At 42.1% G+C, this 20,758-nt stretch overlaps 1 protein-coding gene across 5 annotated transcripts in view; it reads left to right on the top strand.

Moving 5' to 3' along the window:
- MAP7D2 (MAP7 domain containing 2) overlaps positions 1-20,758 on the top strand; it is a 507,532-nt gene that overhangs the window by 342,073 nt on the left and 144,701 nt on the right. For 2 of the 5 annotated variants that reach the window (XM_078657900.1, XM_078657901.1), the window contains exons 6-9: positions 3,465-3,575; positions 15,767-15,892; positions 17,116-17,267; positions 17,585-17,712. In XM_078657900.1, coding sequence (XP_078514026.1) covers positions 3,465-3,575; positions 15,767-15,892; positions 17,116-17,267; positions 17,585-17,712 — 517 coding nt within the window. The remainder of the gene's footprint in view (positions 1-3,464; positions 3,576-15,766; positions 15,893-17,115; positions 17,268-17,584; positions 17,713-20,758) is intronic. The other 3 variants (XM_078657904.1, XM_078657903.1, XM_078657902.1) reach the window with 2 other exon arrangements.

The raw sequence follows: 20,758 nt of genomic DNA, 5'->3' as shown, positions 1-20,758 counted from the left end.
ACTGGCTTTTTCAAAGCTAGGGATTAGTTACAGATTAGTTCACTCAGATGCATCCACAATCTAGCAATCCGTTCATGTCAGTCTAAAATTGAGCTTTGCAAATTTCACTCATATCTTATTCTTAGGTGTCCACACTTCATGCTTTCTTTATACCCATCTGAAATAGCAACTTCATTGCGCTGGGAAGTAGTATTGTAATTGTATTAATTCTACGATTTGTCAGAGGTCTACATCTTATAAAAAAGGAAAGTGAGAGACAGGCACATTTACAAACTTGTAGTTGTTGATTAAAAAACTTCCAGGGTCTGAAAAAGATTACTGCAGTGGAGCAGTTTGCGATTTGTTAACATCGCTTAAAGGCTGTACTAGTAAATCTCTCTTGATTGTAGAAAATATACAAAAAAAGCCCCCTGAGACTACATAAAAGGTGGTGTGAACTCTCTTAATAATATTCCCAAAATAAAAATGGCACAAAGAGAAAAGACTTTTACGGGATCTTAACTCCTAAATGGACTAAAAGCGGAATAGTGTTTTGGGTGCCCCCAGCTAGCACTAGGAGATTTGCTAAATGTCATGCTACCAAAGTCGATCCCATGCCGCAAAATGAAAATCATAAGCCCTCTTATTCAATAGTTTAGAGTAAAATTTCTAGCTCATGAGCTGTGTTCTTCAACCTAACTACCAAAAGCAAGCATTAATACTTGCATTCATTGGGCCTGATTTTAGAGTTTGGTAGAAAGATTGCTCCATCACACAGTGACAGGTATCCTGTCTTTCTTGTTACAACTGCATTACATACTATGGTACTTGTGTTAAACTAGATGGGCTATCCTTCATGGTTGTGATTCAGTAATCCATCTGGCAAACTTTAACTCAAGCCCATTGTTTCTATCTGTTGTCACGGTCCATCAGTCATTTGACTGTCCGTGCAAACTATTAGACCAGACTTTAAATATTGCTTTTGGTGTAATCACTTTCTGAAGGTCCAAAAATAGCCATACAATCTTTCTATAATGTCGCTCTGCTGATTTTCCAATACCAGCAGTTCGCACTCCCCGCACAAAAGTCCTAAGGGGCAATTTCCTTTTGGAGATGGGCCCTGACTGAATGACTCCTGGTTTCTCATCACCTCGCTCCAAGTTTCATATTTTAGACCCAAAGGGTGTGGCTCCCTATAAATCTCTGATAATGGAGTCTGGCTTCTGCAGATTGATGAAGGTGAGGCATCTCAGTGTGAGGTAGGACTGCAGTTTCCATGTATTACTACTGACCTATCAACTGAGATTTGTCAGAACTGGCTGGTTCCTCCCAAATCAAACTGGCACATCATATTTCTGTAAATATTGGGAGCACTGTTCTCGGGCTTCCAAGTCCACCTCTATGTAGACACCCTTGTTGGAATTCTGTGAGCAAACCTTTATTTATTTGTGTTTTTATGTAAGCATCCATTTTATTCTGCCCACGAAAAGGACCATGGAGGCTAGAAGGAGTGGGGTTCTCCAGCCCGAGTATTAAAATATTTTAGCTTATTTCTTTGTATTACACTGTCCTTTGGATTGCACAATTATAATCTCAATACCATTCAGTTCCCATCTCCTGTGAATAAGAGCAGAGGGAGACATGATAAATGTTTGCAAGAAATTATGTAGAGCGTAAAGTGAGAGAAACTGTTACACTTTGATTTAGTTTTGTACTTTATAAGTCAGCGTCCGCGCTATTGTTGGTGGCACCCAGTGCGATGCTCTTTGTTGACCTCCCCCATGACCTCATTCTCCACTGATTTCCTCACTACCACCCTTTTATCTCCTCATAGTCACCCTCTCACATGTACTTGATTTCTTTTATAGCACTATTCCCCCGAAGTGGGTATCTGACCTTTACATCACACATATTATACAGAGACAATGAATCATGCAAGTGTGTAAATCAATATATAGGAAATGTTACAAAAGATAATGAGGGCTTCAAGGCCTAGGAGTCCCAAGCCACCCATACTGGTGGGCTTGATATGTTAAGGATACTTGGTCTGGGAAAAAACAGAATTTAAACTGTAATACACTAGTTGAGCTTGCTTATACTGATAAAAATGTATTATTAGTCAAAGGAACCCTTTTTAGCAACCTTAGAATAATGAGATTTTGAGAAAAAATACTTTTAAACCTCTGCCTTTTAGTATGTATGCAGCTCTTTCGTACTGGTTCATAGCTCACTGTGTTATTTTAGAAAGACTGTAAGTCATGAACTGCAAGTAACACAACAACTTCTGTGACAAAAGCAGTAAACCACCGAGCTATTTAAGTAAAATACACATATGGGATCTGCATGTTACTCTTTATGTTGCGGGCACATTAACACTGTTACTTTATGATGAGTCAGAACTGTCTGTGTCTGGACGATCTTTCTAACAAGTACATTATTCGCCAGTTATGTGCCGCTATTATCATCCCCCGAAGATTTCTGAGTATAGAAAGATCTCTGCAGGCTGCCCTTGTCTCGCCTTGTCTGTCTGTTCTGTCAGCCCTGTCTGTCAGATGGCGCCCCTAAAGTTTGGCACCCGGTGTGGTGGCATCAAGCACTGATCTGACCTATACTTTGTCAACTCTTGAGGCAGAAACAGTGCTCAGTTTGTAGAGGTGGTTGCAGGTGGCACACACCCTTTTTTGTAAACCAAGATTTATTTTTCATCATCAGACTTTGACTGAGAACAAGAAGGAGAACAGAAGAAAAGGGGGGAGATAGCTAGCAAAACCATGACAAACGGAGAAAGCATGGATTAAGATGAACTCACAGGATTGAGAAAAAAGAGAAAGTGTAGGGTGGTGGAAGAAATAGCTATGAGGTGAAGTCGACATTCGACAGCAAAGCCTTTGGGCTACTTAGAAAAACGTCCCCTGGTCACAACCTAAAAAAAAATTTAAGAACTGTCAGAAAGCTTTACAGCTTGAAGAGTCGATGATCTGCCCCCTTCCCTTGGCCATCTCCTTCCTTCCCTCCCCCCTCATGTGGCTCTTCAGGGATCCACATGCCAGACTTCCCCATTCTTAGACATACATGTTCTTATATGTAATGCCTAGCTAAATACTTTGTGTAAGTACTCACTAGAGCTCTTCTGCTTGAGGTTCGGGGTGAGCTCGATTTCAGAAAGGACCTCTATGGATGTGTTATTGATGATGTATTCTTTCACATGATTCTGATTTCCATATTGCAAAGAAGCCCTGCGTTGAAATTATAGCTGTATGGATTTTATACTGAGATGCAGCACTAATGCCACAAGGGACAGCTTGCTATTAAACAACACTGACTTATCGGCTATATTGGTTTATATATAATGTGTTTGCTGTTCAGCTCTCTTCCCTGCTCCTCGTGTTTCTCCTCCTTTCGGGCGGGGAGAGCGTTGGAGGAGCAAGTGGAGGCTTGGCACTCTGTAGTCTGAATATAAATGTCTTCAATGCGTCTCTCTGCAGCATGTGACAAACTTTCTGCTTCTACAATGAATCTGCCAAAGCCAATGGAATCGCCAATCAGTAAACGGCTCTCCTGTTCCACAGCGGCTATAATGCATTCCCCTGACAGAGGCAAGTGAACAGAAAAAAGCTCCACCGCTCACCTCTTTTTATTTCAGATTGCAAAAATGTGTCTGTGTCCATCTAATGTGTGGCCTTCGTTTTGAAAGTATTGTTTTCTTTTTTGCCTAGTGTATCAAAAAACTGACGTAGAAGGACATATTTGGGGATAGCATATGAGGAAAGGAAGAGATTTATATTAGAAACAGATTGTATTGTGCTAGAGGAAGATGTGTTTTGTTATGTTATTTAACGGTCCCTTCAGTTAAATGAGTTGTCATCACATACTCTGATTTGTTTTTACCTTGGCCAAACTATTCTCTCCCCAAGAATTGCTGCTATTACAACAATCAATGGCACAGCCAGTAGGTCTCACCTTTGGGACCTTATAAGTATTTAACCCTGCAGCACATTATCCTGGGCGCTACATCATCTACTATTACTTCACTCGCCCTGGTGAACGGCCATGCTATTTAACGAAAATATGATAACATTTCTTCAAAATATATATATCTTTTTTTTTTACAAAGAAGCTTCGAAACAAATGGGCACATTATAGCACTGCTTTGAGAAGTACTTATTTAAAGTGTTTTTTTTGTACAACTGGTAGTCTGAATTTATATATCTGGAATTACTTTTATGCGCGATAATGAAGCACTTCAGGTAGATCTATGTCTTCAGTTTACAAGTGTTTCACTGGGATCTACGCAGTCAATTGATCAAAACTGCTGGGCAGTCAGACAGTGCAGCAAACATGGAGGGGCTTTAAGGATATGCAGAAAACGTGCATGATTGCGAACTATAGATATAATCATCCCTACGCTACAAAGTAAGATCCTCTGTCATGAAGAAGCAATAAGACTTAAATAATCGCAGAAGTACACACTTAGCCTGTTCAAAAATTACTTCTACAATTCCTTAGCACGCAAGCTGTTTTTATTTTTATTTGTCAGGTCTCTATACCATGACCTTTGTTCCCAAAACACTAGGCAATTTTACGTACCTTAAAAGCAAAGTTGTGTGACAGTGCTGTAGTGGCACCAGTGATGGCGTTATGTCCCAGGCACAAAAAGATGGACAGGACAAACCCATTGTAACTGCTCAAGGATGTGTTATGCACTGCTCCAAAATACATGAAAAAATGCTTCTACAATAATGCAGCAGTCTACAGGGATCACTAATTCAGCCACTGCTTGGAGCACGCGTCATATACAATCCCCACCCAATAAGTAAAACAAACCTTCCTCTCAAAGCAGACTTTGCCTTTAGAAACTCCATAGGAGGCTGTCCCTCCAGGACCCAAAGGAAGGCAACTCTTTCCATGGTCAGAGAAGTAGCACTTAAGCAATCTCTTGAGATTTTGAAGTGAAGATCACTGTTGTCTGTCAACACAGTACACATGACAGAAGATTTGGTCTTAAACCATTCAGATACCTGGATTATAGTTTACAGAAAGCATCATCAGTATTTGCAAAGTTAACTTGTAACAAGCATATGTCCTAATAGGCTACTACACAGATTAAGCATATTACAGCCAACAGTCAGCAAGGACTGCAACACCCTGATGATTTGCCAACTATGGAATAGAAGTAAATTAGCACAAAGTTTGTTTGGTATTCACTGCAACGTGTTTTTTTTAATTTTTTTTTTACATTATTGCAATCGATGTAAAACTTGCAATACAAATTGGCAAAGTCAGTAAATTAAATCTTAATTGCATTTGATTAAGTAATTTTGAACTGAGAATGTTGGCATTTTGGAAAATTCCCCAATGCAACTAATTAATGGCACATAGTGCAATGTGAATGTCAATTAAATATACAAATCCAAGTCTTAAAAGGGTTGGCAAGACAAAGTCCAGTGTATCTGAGCTTACCGTCATATAGTGTGTTATGCAAAGGCACTTTGTTAGAGCAGAGCCACCTGCCCAAGCGTACCAAACAACATTATGTCACCCAGGACAGGGTCCTGGGTGCAACAACGTTTGTATGAACCAACACCATAATGAATATAAGCACACCTCAGTTTAAATCCCCAGAAGATTATTTCGATATTCAGGTCAGGTTTAATAGTTTGTAACAACCAGAAATGAATGACAAAGCATACCTAACATACTGTAGACCGATTAGGACAGGAGTTCTGGCCATATTTACGCAGGTGGGAAAGGTCTCCATTTTTAGCTAATTGGACTTTCCAAAAAAAGGGCCACCCACAACTTCCAATATAACGAAGGGCATTTAAGTGTATTAAAATTATAAAGTGCTTTGGGTTCCTACTCTGCAATGAGGGGTTGCTACTTAGTTTTTGCAGTAGCTAATGCAGACAGAAGGTTGCCCTAGATTTTAAACAAAGTTTAATTTGACCAAAATGGAAAATATACATTTATTCAGTTGGGATGTATGCAGTAAATAACTGCCTTCATTTGAAAATAAATGTATCCAAAATAGTAGCAGAGGAATTCAAAATTACTCCAGAAGGCTGCCATGTTTCTCAAAGCAAATGTTTCAGTGTATCTCACACGAGTAACAAAGTAATCTGATGAAGTGGGCTCATTTAAGTGGCAAGGAAACTGCAACCCATCGCATAAGGCAGAAAAAGTAAAACTGACCATTATAATGAAGGCATGAAATAACAGCAGGCTATCTGTTAGGAAATTACAACATGTTTGGTGAATAGTATCGTCAAATCTGTGCCGATGTGTTCAATGTAAAGAAAACCATTGAAAGAAATAATAAAGACTTGGCTCTATAACTGTTAAGTTATGCATGGTGGTGCTTGACTTAATCCATAACCCATGGGAATTCATGTTTGTAAGAAGGGGGTCAACAGTTTGCACACTTGTCTATAGTAGAATAGACCGCTAAAAAAACTAAGCAAAGTGTGCTTTGAAAAATAATAACCAGTAATTAAGAGTACTTTAAGCTTTCCTATTACTTTAAGCTTTCCTATAAATCAATGTTTTCTTAGTGTGTATCCTTACGTCGCACAAGTCTCCTTAAATCATTGTGCCACTACCCAAACTGCATCGGACGACGAAGCTTAGTAAGGAAAATTTGCGTCTTGATTTGCTCGTGATCCCCGCAAGTGGAGAGGGCCTAGTAGTTTGCTGTGAACTTAGTTAGGGGCCATGACTGATGTATGTACTTGTTCCTGAGTATAATTGCGCAGACAAATGACAAACAATTGAATGTAAAGTATCAAGAATAAGTACCAGTAGTTAAGATTGATCAAAGCATATTTATCCACCGCTTGAAGGTTTTCTTTGGTTACCTAAAAGCCTGGCTACAGAACTTGCCAATTAGCTCTTTCCTAAATTAAATCAAACTTTGTAAAGCTGTATCCCTCAGAGCTAGTTATGGTTGTTTTGCTCTACCCCTTTGGCATGACAGAATTCCCGCTGAAAGGAAAAATAGTTAGAATTTTGTGCAAAGAAAGGGCTTCCAGACTGTGATGTATATAAACGAATTCACCAAATTTGAACCTGATCTAAAAGTGTAAAAAGAAATAATGGGATTATGTTTTCAGAAGGTTAACTAAGCCCATCGTACAATTGAGGGAAGAGTGAAAGCTAATGTGCTTCTGCGTGGTAAGTGATTAAATTAACAATGTCATAGAAATTGATTTATACATCTTTTATTAGTATAACCTAAATGGAATGACCATCGCATTAGGCAATGATTCAGGTCTGTGGAAGAACATTTAAGTAGGCGTGCAGAACATAGAAAGATATCTAAAGCAGTAATGATGGGACCCCCTCAAAATGTGGAATATGGCCAGGGAACAGAGGGGAAGAAATAAAGTACAACTGAAAAAGAGTTCCCTCATTGGCCACAATTATTCATTACAAGTATATATCACATTCTTCATATTAAAGGTGACAAATACACAACAAACTTATTTTTAAATTTTCTTCAAAAATATATGAAATTTTTAATCTTTTATTCTTAGCATTGCTTTCAAGTTTATATTTTCATTAAAAGTAAGAATTCATAAGAGACACATAATCACAATATAAGAACATCAACAATAATTGCATAATTCATACAAAAAAGGAGAAAAGTTTTTTACATTGCATGACAAAAACGAATCATAAGAAAGACAATTAATTAGCAATCCATATGCCCCTGATAATACACTACCAATCACAACATCCACACTCATTCATACTTACTTTAATGAAAATATAAACTTGAAAGCAATGCTAAGAATAAAAGATTACAAATTTCATATATTTTTGAAGAAAATTTAAAAATAAGTTTGTGTATTTGTCACCTTTAATATGAAGAATGTGATATATACTTGTAATGAATAATTGTGGCCAATGAGGGAACTCTTTTTCAGTTGAACATAGAAAGATGTGCCATAAGAGTGCTACTAAAATGCTTCTCATGAAGCCAACTCGTCCTGTGAGTACTTTAGTGGAGGTCATGTGTAGATGGATCTTCTGTAAGTCTGTCTTTATTTACATAACATCATATGCTACCTGAATGTGGTCAATGAACACACAAAACAGAGAAACAAAATAAAACAAGTAATAAACGATTAAGATTCCAATAAACGTAATAACACAACAAATATGCATAATAACGTAATATTAAAAAAATTCAACCATTAGGTTCACTCTTGCCTCCTATGTGAGTGGCTTTTAATTTAGTGTTGAAAGTAGCGTAGACTTTTTCGTTTCCTTTTCGGTATAGTTTGGGAGCAAACATTCTCCACAGCTGGGCTTTTCTTGGGGCATGCAGACTGCATTCAAAGTGCTACAGACCGTTTTTTGGCCCATTAATCACGCTCCAAATAAACATTTCATTATTATCTGAACATCAAATTAGGGACAATTTGTGGCCATTACTAATTTTTTAGATAGATTTGTGTCTTCAGTGGACCAATATCCCAAGTTGATTTTTACTTTCAAAACTGGTTCCCAGCATTTTAGGTTAAAGGTGGTGATGGCTATATTGGAGGCTATGTGGAGGAATATCAGTGTTTTTGTGGTCAATGCCAGGCACATTCATTGTACTCTGACATGGGTAGCCCGTCAGCTGCATATCGGTTCTAAGCAAAGGGTTATCATCAGCAGGAAGAAGTGTTCACCTACAATTTTGTATTTTGGGCACATTGTTGGTTTTGAGGAAAAATGTTTGGTGCTACAGGATTACTGAGACCAGGGTGAAAATGAATAAAGGCTTTCCATAGCATGGGGTTGACATATTCTAAATTAGGTAACTAGAAATCCGATCTAATTACAGCTTACTCTAAAGTGGAGGGAGGCACTTTGTGGGGATAGGCGGGCCTCTAGTTTCTAAAGATGGTTGAGTAATTTGACTTGAAAACGCTAAACACTTATCGCCTGTATTTTTCTGTGGGTTTAAAGAAAGGTTGGTAGCTACCTTCGAGGGTAAACTTAATTGGTGGCACTGATCATAAAAAGAAAACGAACTAGAATGGATCACAGCACCACAGGCTGTTTTCAAGACATGGCTAAAAAAAATCAGATTTGTAATCAGGTCTGCTCTACTTAGTGCAAACTGTGAAGCAGGTTTGGTAGGCTAGAACTTTGCAGGTCTTCTTGTTTTGATTCTTGCTTCGAAGGTGTGGAATATACTTTTAACTGCAAAGCGGGTCTCCTTTTCCTTGTTTTATATATTTTACACTAGTACTCTTAAACACCGGGTATTGGCTTGAAGCTGAATGCATGTGTACTCAAATGGTCTGCTTCTAATTAAAAGTCTCTTGTTGAGTGGCAACTTGTGGAACCAGTATACTTTTAAAGAGCTCAAAAATCATTACACTCAGTCACACTTCTCAAACTTCAAATGCCCATTTCTTTCAAGTACAAACAAGCCCACCTTTCTCAAAGTACCTGGTAATATAATCGAGATTGGCTACCTTTTATTATTTTAGTCAAATCACTTTTCATCCACAATTCCTGATATATTTGGCAGAGGCATGGTACAGTAGGAAAAAGCTCAAGCTCTGCCCCCTATAATGGGGCAAAGCATTGTACGGAAACACAAAGAAAAATTCTAAAGTTTTAAAGAGTCTGCAACAGCGGTGTGTCATCGGGATGATGAACCAAAAATCTAAATTTATGCACTGAGACTCGAAGTTCTAAAATTGGTATCACCATCGGGTAATAATGAATGTGAAAAAAATATAGCAGAAATGAGACAAATCTTCTAAGAGTGACTAAAAGAGACATCATCTAAGCACCTGTGAAGGACGTTTGACTTGTGCCCATCTGCACCAGTTCTAAAAATAGATGTGTAACTAACTGTTGCTTTTGTCCACCCACCCGAGTTTACCTACCCTGAGAACACTTTCCATGTCATCCAATTGAAGGTTATAAATCTGTGCCAAAATGTAACCACTATGGTGTCTATATACTATAGCACTCGTAGACTTCACAGGGTAGCACCTAGTGAATGATCTCACATCAGATTTGAAACCCCCAGCCGACATCATCAAACCAGTGAGCCTTCTAAAATGCCTATTGTTGAATGGTAACGATACAGGACTGGGCATAGAGAAGAAGTGCCTTTTTCCCTGGACTGTATAGTGCCCTTAAGGATGAGACTATTTATCCAATGGACATATTATTCCCCGGATATTCAATTAGTAATGCTTGTTCAAAAATTGCCATGGTTTGCACATTATGTCACCTAATAAAAATAGAACTACCATTTCAAAGAATTCAATTAGAAAAGCGAAAAGGGAAATTCCTCAGTCAGTTTCACACTTGTACTTCTCACTCTGCTTAATATTCGCGTTGCAAACATGCCTGGAAATAACAAGCATTAGAAATGCAATAGGTCTCGCAGCATTAGAGTTAGTGCTTTTAGAATTGTTAATGGGTTTTTTTGTAAATCTTTAGCATGAGGTTGAGGGTGAGTGAGGGTGAGGGGTTGAGGGTGAGTGAGGGTGAGGCTGAGGGGTTGAGGGTGAGGGTGAGTGAGGGTGAGTGAGGGGTTGAGGGTGAGGGGTTGAGGGTGAGTGAGGGGTTGAGGGTGGGTGAGGGGTTGAGGGTGAGTGAGGGTGAAGGGTTGAGGGTGAGTGAGGGTGAGGGTGAGTGAGGGTGAGTGAGGGTGAGTGAGGGTGAGGGTGAGTGAGGGTGAGTGAGGGTGAGGGTGAGTGAGGGTGAGTGAGGGTGGGTGAGTGTGAGGGTGAGTGGGGGTGAGTGTGGGTGAGTGTGGGTGAGGGGTTGAGGGTGGGTGAGGGTGAGGGGTTGAGGGTGAGTGAGGGTGAGGGGTTGAGGGTGAATGAGGGTGAGGGAGGGTGAGGGGTTGAGGGTGAGGGGTTGAGGGTGAGTGGGGTGAGTGAGGGTGAGGGGTTGAGGGTGAGTGAGGGTGAAGGTGGGTGAGTGAGGGTGAGTGAGGGTGAGGGTGAGTGAGGGTGAGGGTGAGTGAGGGTGAGGCGTTGAGGGTGAGTGAGGGTGAGGGTGAGTTAGGGTGAGGTGTTGAGTGTGAGTGAGGGTGAGGGGGAGTAGTTGAGGCTGAGTGAGGGTGAGTGAGGGTGAGTGAGGGTGAGTGAGGGGTTGAGGTTGAGGGTGAGGTGTTGAAGGTGAGTGAGGGTGAGGGTGGGTGAGGGTGAGTGAGGTGTTGAGGGTGAGTGAGGGTGAGTGAGGGTGAGTGAGGGTGAGGGGGAGTAGTTGAGGCTGAGTGAGGGTGAGTGAGAGTGAGGGTGAGTGAGGGGTTGAGGGTGAGTGGGTGAGGGTGAGGAGGTGAGGGTGAGTGAGGGTGAGGGGTTGAGGGTGAGTGAGGATGAGTGAGAGTGAGGGTGAGTGAGGGGTTGAGGGTGAGGGGTTGAGGCGAGACCTAAAAACCTGACGATCGTAGGGTTTAGCAAGATTTTGGGGGTGAATGTAAAGAGGCTTGATGTGTGCATAAGTGCCTCTCAGGCAATACTTAGCATGAGCCCCTTCCCCTCCAAGAACACACCCCCACAGAGTTATTTTAAGTTTGCACAGCTGCATTTCATGTCCAGATGAATACTGAGAATGATAATTTTTCATCACTGAATAGAACTGATGTAGCTTATGAAAATAACACACAGTTTAAACAAACTGGAGATATACCAATAAAATACATCTATATTATTATAAATAACACCACTATTGTTTCATGGCGATCATGTCCGTAAAGGAAAGTAATTTGTGTTACAGCATAAGCGTTTAAAGAGTTTGCAATTGTTTCAAGACTATTTCTATACCATAACTGTGCAACGTTTCTCTACACGGACATAACCGCTTTACTCGCCATTAGAAAGTGACACAGACTATAAGGCAATGAAATATCACACAGGAGCACACTGAAAACGTGCAAATGTCACACTTAAGACTGAAAACTTGGCAACTTTGGACAATGCGGGGGTGGGGTGCCGTGCAGACTGAATACCTGTACCAGTCAGATCCTTCAAGACTGACTCTTCGGCTGTTAGCATCAATTTGCAAATCCCCGCCTCAATACCTCAAGTGATTGTAACATTGTTTGGACACGGGAAGTCTTTTTGCAATAAAGCTTATTTGATTCTACAGCCACGATTTCTACTGAAGACGGAGGGAAGAGAGGGGAGGGGGGAGGAGAAATGCGACACGGCGGGAAGGGGAGGGGGCGGAGCTGATTGGAATTGAATTGGTTGAAGTGTGAATTTTTTTAAGTGGGTGAGGGAATGTAACACTGGTTTGGCAGGAGAGACCACTGGGACAGAAGCAACATAGCAGGGCTGGGGGGTGTTGTAAAGCAAACGGGTGACCGAGCAGTGAGGGGTGGAATAAAGCAAACTGACGAGCGAAACATGAAGCAGGCAAGGAATACTACTGGCAAGAAAGCAACCTGGAGGAGGTGAGGCACAGGAGTTCCAGCAGCGCATTACTGAGGCAGGTGAGGAACGGGAGCAGGCAAAGCCCAGGTCAAGCAGCGCATCACTGAGGCCGGTGAGGGAGAAGCACATGGGTGAGCAACATGTCGCATGGCAGAGGGGGAAGAGAAGTACATGCGGGAGAGCAACACCGAGCATGGTGGAGGGGGACGAGAAGTACATGCGGGAGAGCAACACAGAGCATGACGGAGGGGGAAGAGCAGTACATGAGGGAGACCACTGCAAAACACTTGCCTGCATACTGGCGCTTAAATAAATGCCTGTTTCGACCCTGGCACGGGACGCTGTCTGGAGAAGGCCGCACCGCCGGTGCATCATCCGCTCGCCATTTTGGAATACTCGAGAAGTCGAACAATGTTATGACAATGTTTATAACTTTTACAGTCAGGCCTGGCCGCACATCTGCACAGCATCAGACCCTGGTCAGGCCCACTGAGAGGAAACCATTCTTTAGCTGGCAGCGGTTCGCTCCAGCCAGATGTTATCACTTTGCCGGTATCTTTTCACTGAACAACAAAAAAAAAAAAACACGTTTTTTCACATGTCTAAAGAGGAAATGGGAGTCTCTTGTTTGGGAGGCATTTTGCAATAAATTCATTCGGCTCTCTGGCTGATTTGCTGTGACAGGACTGAATGCAGTTCCGAGACAAAACCAAGCTTCCCTTTGATGTCGCGGCGCTCGGGCCCTGCCAGTGCAAAGGAAGCAGCCTTATATAGAGGCACAGCGCGAGCTGCAGTGTGCGCGTGAATCACCGGGGCTTCAATGCCTGGGTACATCTCAATAGGCTGTGAAATTGGACAGTCACCTGGCATGTGCTTATTTACACACTGCCCTCCGCTGCTCTTTCTCAAGTGCCTGTGCACGGCGCGACGGGCGTCTCTCATCCTTTCTGAAGCAGCAGTAACTAACGTCTCTGACACCTACTCATTCCGGCAGGCTGTCACGTGAAATGTCAGATCGCCGTCATTACTCGCATTGTTGCTGCAGGAAGCTTGAAGCATGAGTCACCATGGGTACACATGCAAACAAACCCGGAAAATATGTACAAGCGGAATTCAGTTGCGTTGTGGTAAATCCACCGATAATTAGGAAGAAAGCGAGTTTATAAAATGTGTGGCAAGTGCGGGGGGTTTTATTGCACCACAGCTGTGAGATAAAAATATATTTCTACAGGCGAGGGAGTTATTTCGCGAATGTTTGTGAAATATGTATTCCGACCGATGGAGGCCTAGTCAACCGAATTGTGGTATACTTTCTGGGAAATATGGCGAAGGCTAGTCTCAGCCGGACTAGCTTCTCACCAAATTATAAGATTGCTCTAAAAAGAACGCCTTCACCGCCAATCTCTGTAGAATGTTTGTATATGATTGCCTTTATCGTATCAGTGATCTCTGACAAGCAAAGTTATGTTTTGTCATACTTTAGAGCTAGCATGCTACTAAAATCCACATGGCTCACTAGAAATCGACATGAAATAACAAGACGGACGGACGGAGGAGAGGGGAGGGGGGAGGAGAAATGCGACACGGCAGGGGAGGAGAGTAGGATGAGGAGGGGGGAGGAGAGTAGGGGAGGCACGGCCTAGCGGCAGGCAGGCAGGGGAGGAGGGGGGATGTATTCCGACCGATGGAGGCCTAGTCAACCGAATTGTGGTATACTTTCTGGGAAATATGGCGAAGGCTAGTCTCAGCCGGACTAGCTTCTCACCAAATTATAAGATTGCTCTAAAAAGAACGCCTTCACCGCCAATCTCTGTAGAATGTTTGTATATGATTGCCTTTATCGTATCAGTGATCTCTGACAAGCAAAGTTATGTTTTGTCATACTTTAGAGCTAGCATGCTACTAAAATCCACATGGCTCACTAGAAATCGACATGAAATAACAAGACGGACGGACGGAGGAGAGGGGAGGGGGGAGGAGAAATGCGACACGGCAGGGGAGGAGAGTAGGATGAGGAGGGGGGAGGAGAGTAGGGGAGGCACGGCCTAGCGGCAGGCAGGCAGGGGAGGAGGGGGGATGTATTCCGACCGATGGAGGCCTAGTCAACCGAATTGTGGTATACTTTCTGGGAAATATGGCGAAGGCTAGTCTCAGCCGGACTAGCTTCTCACCAAATTATAAGATTGCTCTAAAAAGAACGCCTTCACCGCCAATCTCTGTAGAATGTTTGTATATGATTGCCTTTATCGTATCAGTGATCTCTGACAAGCAAAGTTATGTTTTGTCATACTTTAGAGCTAGCATGCTACTAAAATCCACATGGCTCACTAGAAATCGACATGAAATAACAAGACGGACGGACGGAGGAGAGGGGAGGGGGGAGGAGAAATGCGACACGGCAGGGGAGGAGAGTAGGAGGAGGAGGGGGGAGGAGAGTAGGGGAGGCACGGCCTAGCGGCAGGCAGGCAGGGGAGGAGGGGGGAGGAGAGTAGGGGAGGCACGGCCTAGCGGCCGTGCAATCAAGTAGTGAGGGGGCGGAGCTGGGGGAGGCTGTCTCAGAGAGTAGGCAAGGCGACACGGCGGGAGGGGGCGGAGCGGGTAAACAAAGACGGACATGCACGCGCCCGTGACTTTTAAGGTCAATGCGCATGCGCATAAGCTTAATGCGCATGCGCATTGACCTTAAAAGTCACGGGCACTGCAAGGAATCTCCACGATTCCTTGCAGTGTGGATAAAGAGTGGATGAGCCCCTATAGTCTCGCTTGCTCGATGCGCATGCGCATCGACAGGCGAGACCTAAAAAGTAAGCAGGGACTGAATGTTGTGTGTAAAAGTTCAGAGATGATCATGCATGCAGGCTGTCATATGGGTGATTCCCGGTCTCACATTTTCCTAGACTAAGCAGTTCTCTTGTGTGCAGACCGTGTACGACTGATGTATGGACTTCTCTGAAATGCTCTTTGGCGGGTTGTTGGTACTTGACTAGGTCTTTTGTTTTAGGGGGATTCACCAAAAAAAAAGGAAAACGGGTGCACTTTATCCGTCGGGCAAAAAGATTAAATAGATTTAACCTGTTTGCCCAACTGTATTTAACCTCTGCAGTTCATAAGCATATCTGGTCAGCAATATTTCTATATTCGATTTTTTGTGTTGTGTTGTCAACTTGCACTAAATCAGTTTCGACTTTTCTGCTGATTCATATATAAATGCTCATAGCATAGCTACAGATACTCAAGGAAGAACCTACACATTGCTTACAAATTCATCCTTTTTGTCATTTTACCTTTCATTTTCCATTGCTTTTGTTGTATTAATTTGTTCATTTATTTATTTATTTTTTAATTTTTCTCCTGTGTTTATTTCATTTGCTTCCATTCTGTAGCTCACCGCATGCACCTTAGTCCAACGGAAAATTATATTGTTTCTCGGCTGTTGACTCCTACGCACGCTTCCTTAGCCAGGAGCAGAAGTACAGCATTGCTTACAGAGCAGTGCCATTATCACTCAGGTAATGCCACTGGGAAAGTACGCCTCGAGGATAATGGACAAAAAAAACGTGATAGATTAAATGCTAATTGAAATTTCACAAGGTCCTATGATGCAGTGGTGTTCATGTTAAAATTGTGTTTTCATGTTTTTCAATGTGTTTTATTTACTGCTGTCTTGAGCGCGCACCTAAGAGAAATTGGAATCCTATACCCAGTGTAAAGAATAGTCTTGCATACAAAATAAGATTTTTGTTGTTGCTATATTTCATTAACGAAGCTTAGCATCCGGAGGGCTGTGGTTGGAAAAACGCCTTTTTAAAAGGCTAGAAAACAATAAATACAATTACACTGAAGCGGATCTGCATAGGGACGAGAAGTACTCCTAGCTGTCACTGTTTGAGGTCTGCTGTCTCAAGTCAGAAATTGATTCATGGGTCTTCACTAATTATGGTGTACCACTTTTTACCTGTAACACTTGTTTGACAAAATGGCTGCCAATAGTTTTTATATAATTTCAACTTTAAAGTAATAACCAAACTTTTGCATATTGGTGTTGATTGTAGCAACATCGATTCACTTATACTAAGTTGAATATTTCAGTTTCCTAAGGCCATACCTGCGCTTAATAATTTTTTTTTCTTTGTTCTTCAAACCCCCTACTTATTTTAATTCTGGTACCCTGGAAATTGACTAGGGTGGGCCTGCGTTTTTTTCTAGGTGCCTTGGAGTTAATTGTTGAAACTTTGCTTCTATGCAGCACATGTGAGGCTTGGGGAGTGTGCAGGAGGAATCCATTCAATAACTGGCGTTTCGCCTTTGGGAGTCACTGACCTGCTTTTACTGTTTGTAAATTGAGGCTCTAGTAAGAAACACAGATTCTCCAATGAGGCTTAAAAATGTAGGTGGGAAGCTGTGACTGATGTGTATGTGCCATAGCGGCTGGGGCCCTAAAACTTTGCGCTGGTGGACCCTTCTTGGTTGCCGGATCACTGTGTCTCAAGTTAACTTTTATTTTGTGTATCACAGTAGCATGGGATCCTTTAAACACCACAGCTGCTTTGTTATTTTTTTCTTAAACCTGAAACTGCCAGACTAGTATCTTAATAAATATTTAGCAAAATAACCCACCAATTTGCCTGTTCTTTTTTTATTTTGCTAATGAAGTATGCCATTTTCTTTTCCTCCCCAAACCTTCCTTCTCTGAATTTCTTACTCCTCTATATACTGTGCTATAACCTTTTAGTCTCCAATATCTGTCCTCGTGTAGCACCAGCCAGTCCTTTAAAGTCCCCCTACAAGCCTTCTCCCACAAGAAGCACAGAGCGAAAGAAGTCTGCCCCTGCCTTCAGCCCCACGGACGCTGCTAAAGGAGCCACTTCACCCGATCCAGTACAGGTGTGTTAGTTTTAAATGAAAACGGTATATTAATGATGGGTAGAATGCATGATGCTTTTGCTCTGGAAACCATGCTCTGGTTTAAGGGAGCTCCGCCCAACCACTTCTACTTTTGTTTTTGGACCATTTCCTTTTTCTGAACATTCATGGTTGGCTTTGGACTACCTTCACTGTTGTTGACGTTTGTTGTCTTTGGGTTTCTTTTTGAAGTGAGAGTGCGTGGGACCCATCTATGCTGGATTTAGGTTTATCTAGAAGGGAAAGTAAAACAATAGGAGGGAAATACAAAAACATTTACTTAATTTTTATCATTTTAGCCTGAAAAGGTAAAGAAGGAGAAGCGACCCACCACACCAGTGGCAGCTTGTGGCACAAGCTCTCCTCTGCGGAAGGCTGAGTCACCTGTGAGCATGTCGAAGAGACCCTCTTCTCCAGCCACATCCAAGTATGTACCTTTTCATATAGTACACAGGGTATAATAAAGAACATTTTCTCTTTTCTACCACAAGTGATAATAAAAAGTCTCAAGTTATAGTTCAAATTATAGTTGTTTGGTCTTTGTACTTCAAATCGGTGTGCTTTTTAGGTTTAACCTTAGAGTGACTGTAGCAGCATTTAGACCAAAATTTCTTTTAATGGCAAATGTGGGGAACCTGAATTAGCAATCCGCTGAGGAATGCTGTTGGCAAGGACGTTCTGGCACTAATGAGCAGACTGATAATTAGTGCGATATCTATCGCTCCCGATAAAATCTGACTCTGCATGGTCAAAACATATTGAGTGCAATAACACCTAGTTAAGATTTTTTCGACAATAACGTGGTATAACATGCAGGTGTTGGTACTTAATACGAATCTGATTGTCTTTGTATTTACTGAGCACTATAATTTTGACAAATGACAGGAGTTTTGACCTGGTGAAATTTACTCCAGGGATTCGTTTTTTGTTGCAATACTCATTGTTAGACTTTTTGCCTTCATCCATCTGGTTTTTTGAATTCTTTTTGTTCGCTTTTAGGACTCTGTGCACTTTACCTCTGCTAACCAGTGCCAATGAGTTTGTGCTGCCTCCTTTAAACATGGTTAAAACATGTCTTACACACAATTTGCATATTTGATTTACTTGTAAGTCCCTAGTATACTGTAGTGCATGTACCCAAGGCCTGTAAATTAAATGCTACTGGTGGACCTGCAACACACATTGTGCCACCCACTAAACTAGCACCTCAAAACATGTCTCATGCATGCTATTGCTACCTGTAGTGCAGTTTTATACTGCCAGTTCAATCTGGCAAAATAAGCCTTTTGTCTGGCCTAAACTTTCTTTATTTAATACATCTAAGTAGTCCCTAAGGTATGTGCAAAACAGCCCAGAGGGCACGGCGTGTTGTGTTTAAAGCGTAGGGCATGTGTATTCTGGTTTTACATGTCTTGGTAGTGAAAAACTCCTAAATTCGTTTTTCACTACTGTTAGGCCTATCTATCCCTTAAGATAAAATTGGGGTTTCTTATTACATTTATTAAGTGCTAAAATTTGATTGGGAGCAGATGGGAAAACAATGTTTACGCTCAAATTATTTATAATGTAAATTCCTCTTTAATGGTAAGGTCTGATTTTGAGTCACAATTTTGAAAATGCCACTTTTAGACTTTTGGCATTTTATTGTCTTAGCCATTGGTGTCTGCTGCCAGTGTCCTGGGTCATATGACCCTGCTGTTAGGCTTTGCGTATTCAAAGGGGGTCTGAAAGTTGGCAGGATGGACCATCTAGCCAGAATGGGTGGGACGGAGCGTTTTCCTGCCACACTGAATTTCAAAGGGCTGCCTCAAGCACACACGTAAATTATCCAGTCAGTGGCCTTTCTCAACCCTAGACTAATTGGAGCCATGGCAGGGGGAGGGAAGAACTCTACAGAAGTAGATGTGGGGGTAGTAAGAATGTCCTCCCCAATCCAAAGGTTGGCACCAGGAATAAATATTGGACCTCTTGACCATCTCTTCAGTACACTCCTGGACCTGTGGAAGACTCCAGAAGAACTGCCTTGTTCCCAAAAGGACTACCGCTCTGCTGCTAGAGGCCTGCCTGGACCCCCAGAGGTCTGTCCTACTGCTTGAGGATTCCCTTGATGAAGGGAACTGGACCATCTCCTTGTTACCAGGCTTACCTGAGTGACTCCAACTGTTGTTTGGCACAAAACAAGTTCCAGAGGTTTCCCTGCAACTGCCCTGCTGGCCTGCGTCACTGGGCATGCCTGGGCAACACGACCTGACTGAGCCCTGCTGCCCTCTGCTGGAGTGAGTTCTAGATCCTCTGCTGGAGTGAGTTCCTGATCTCCAATAGGTGCTTTGCCAAGTCCTGGATCCTTGACTCACATAAGAGAGAACTCCTCCTGGCTTAATGAAAGGTTTCATGAAATCCGGCGCAAGTCAACGATAAGAGCTGCAAAGCCTCACCACACAGCTGAATGCTTCATCGGAACCATCCCGAGCTTTGTCCATTCCCACAAAACTTAGCTGCCCAGCTGAAAGCTTTATCGGAACAGACTCAGAGTGATGCAAAAACTCACCACACAGCTGAAAGCCTCATCATAATCAACACTGGATGATGCAAAGCAACAGCGCAGACCTTGCACCTAGAACATAAGGTACCTCTATCAGCGGGACAACTTGGACCTCTGCCTGGTCTGCTTTCTTACATGGTCGACCTGAACTTGTGACCTTGTCCCAATCCTGCATGACCAGATACCCACAGTTAGTGCTTTCTGCTTCTTGGCGCTATTTTTACTTAAATTTAAAATTCTGTAGCTCTGGTTTTACTTATTTAGATTTCTGTTCTGTTGTTTTGGTCACATTTTATTTATTAGAGTTTACTCTTGGTTTGGGATTTTTCTTGTGTTGTGTATTCAGTTTATTTGTGGTTGTTTTCTGGATAAATACTTTACACTTTGTCTCAAATTCAAGTCAAGCCTGACTACTTTTGTGCCAAGCTACAAGAGGATTAAGCACAAGTCTATTTAGTGACTTCTGTAGTTCACAACGACAGGGATTGTGCTTGTTGCTTTTATTGGGTTTCTACACCTCTCAGCCAATAACCCAATTTGTTACACCAATAATTGTAATACGTGTGGTAACCGGGATTAATGCACAACCCTGTTGCCCTCAGGAGTGGAGGAATATAACAAGGGGCAAGTGGGTGTTTGCAGTGCTGCTTATAGAATACTCCTAGTTTGTGTACCTACCCTGAACACATGCACATGATCAAAATAGACCATGTGCCTCTATTACTGGAATACATGCAGTCACTTTTTACCATTGTTATCTTTAAAATCTTATCTTGTTCATCTTTAGAAGAAATAATTTCGCAATATCCACCCTCCTTGGTAGGTGGGTGACTGGAAGGCGGAAATGAAAAATAGATTTGGGCCCTGGAACAGTCTGCCTAAATTTATTCCAATTTTCGTAACTCTTCCTGCAAACGGCAAGCCTTTTTAC

This window comes from Lissotriton helveticus, chromosome 8, assembly GCF_964261635.1.
Source record: "Lissotriton helveticus chromosome 8, aLisHel1.1, whole genome shotgun sequence".
In the NCBI taxonomy this organism is placed as follows: domain Eukaryota; kingdom Metazoa; phylum Chordata; class Amphibia; order Caudata; family Salamandridae; genus Lissotriton; species Lissotriton helveticus.
The sequence above is the reverse complement of the archived record's forward strand: the minus strand, read 5'-3'. Positions and strand labels throughout refer to the sequence as shown.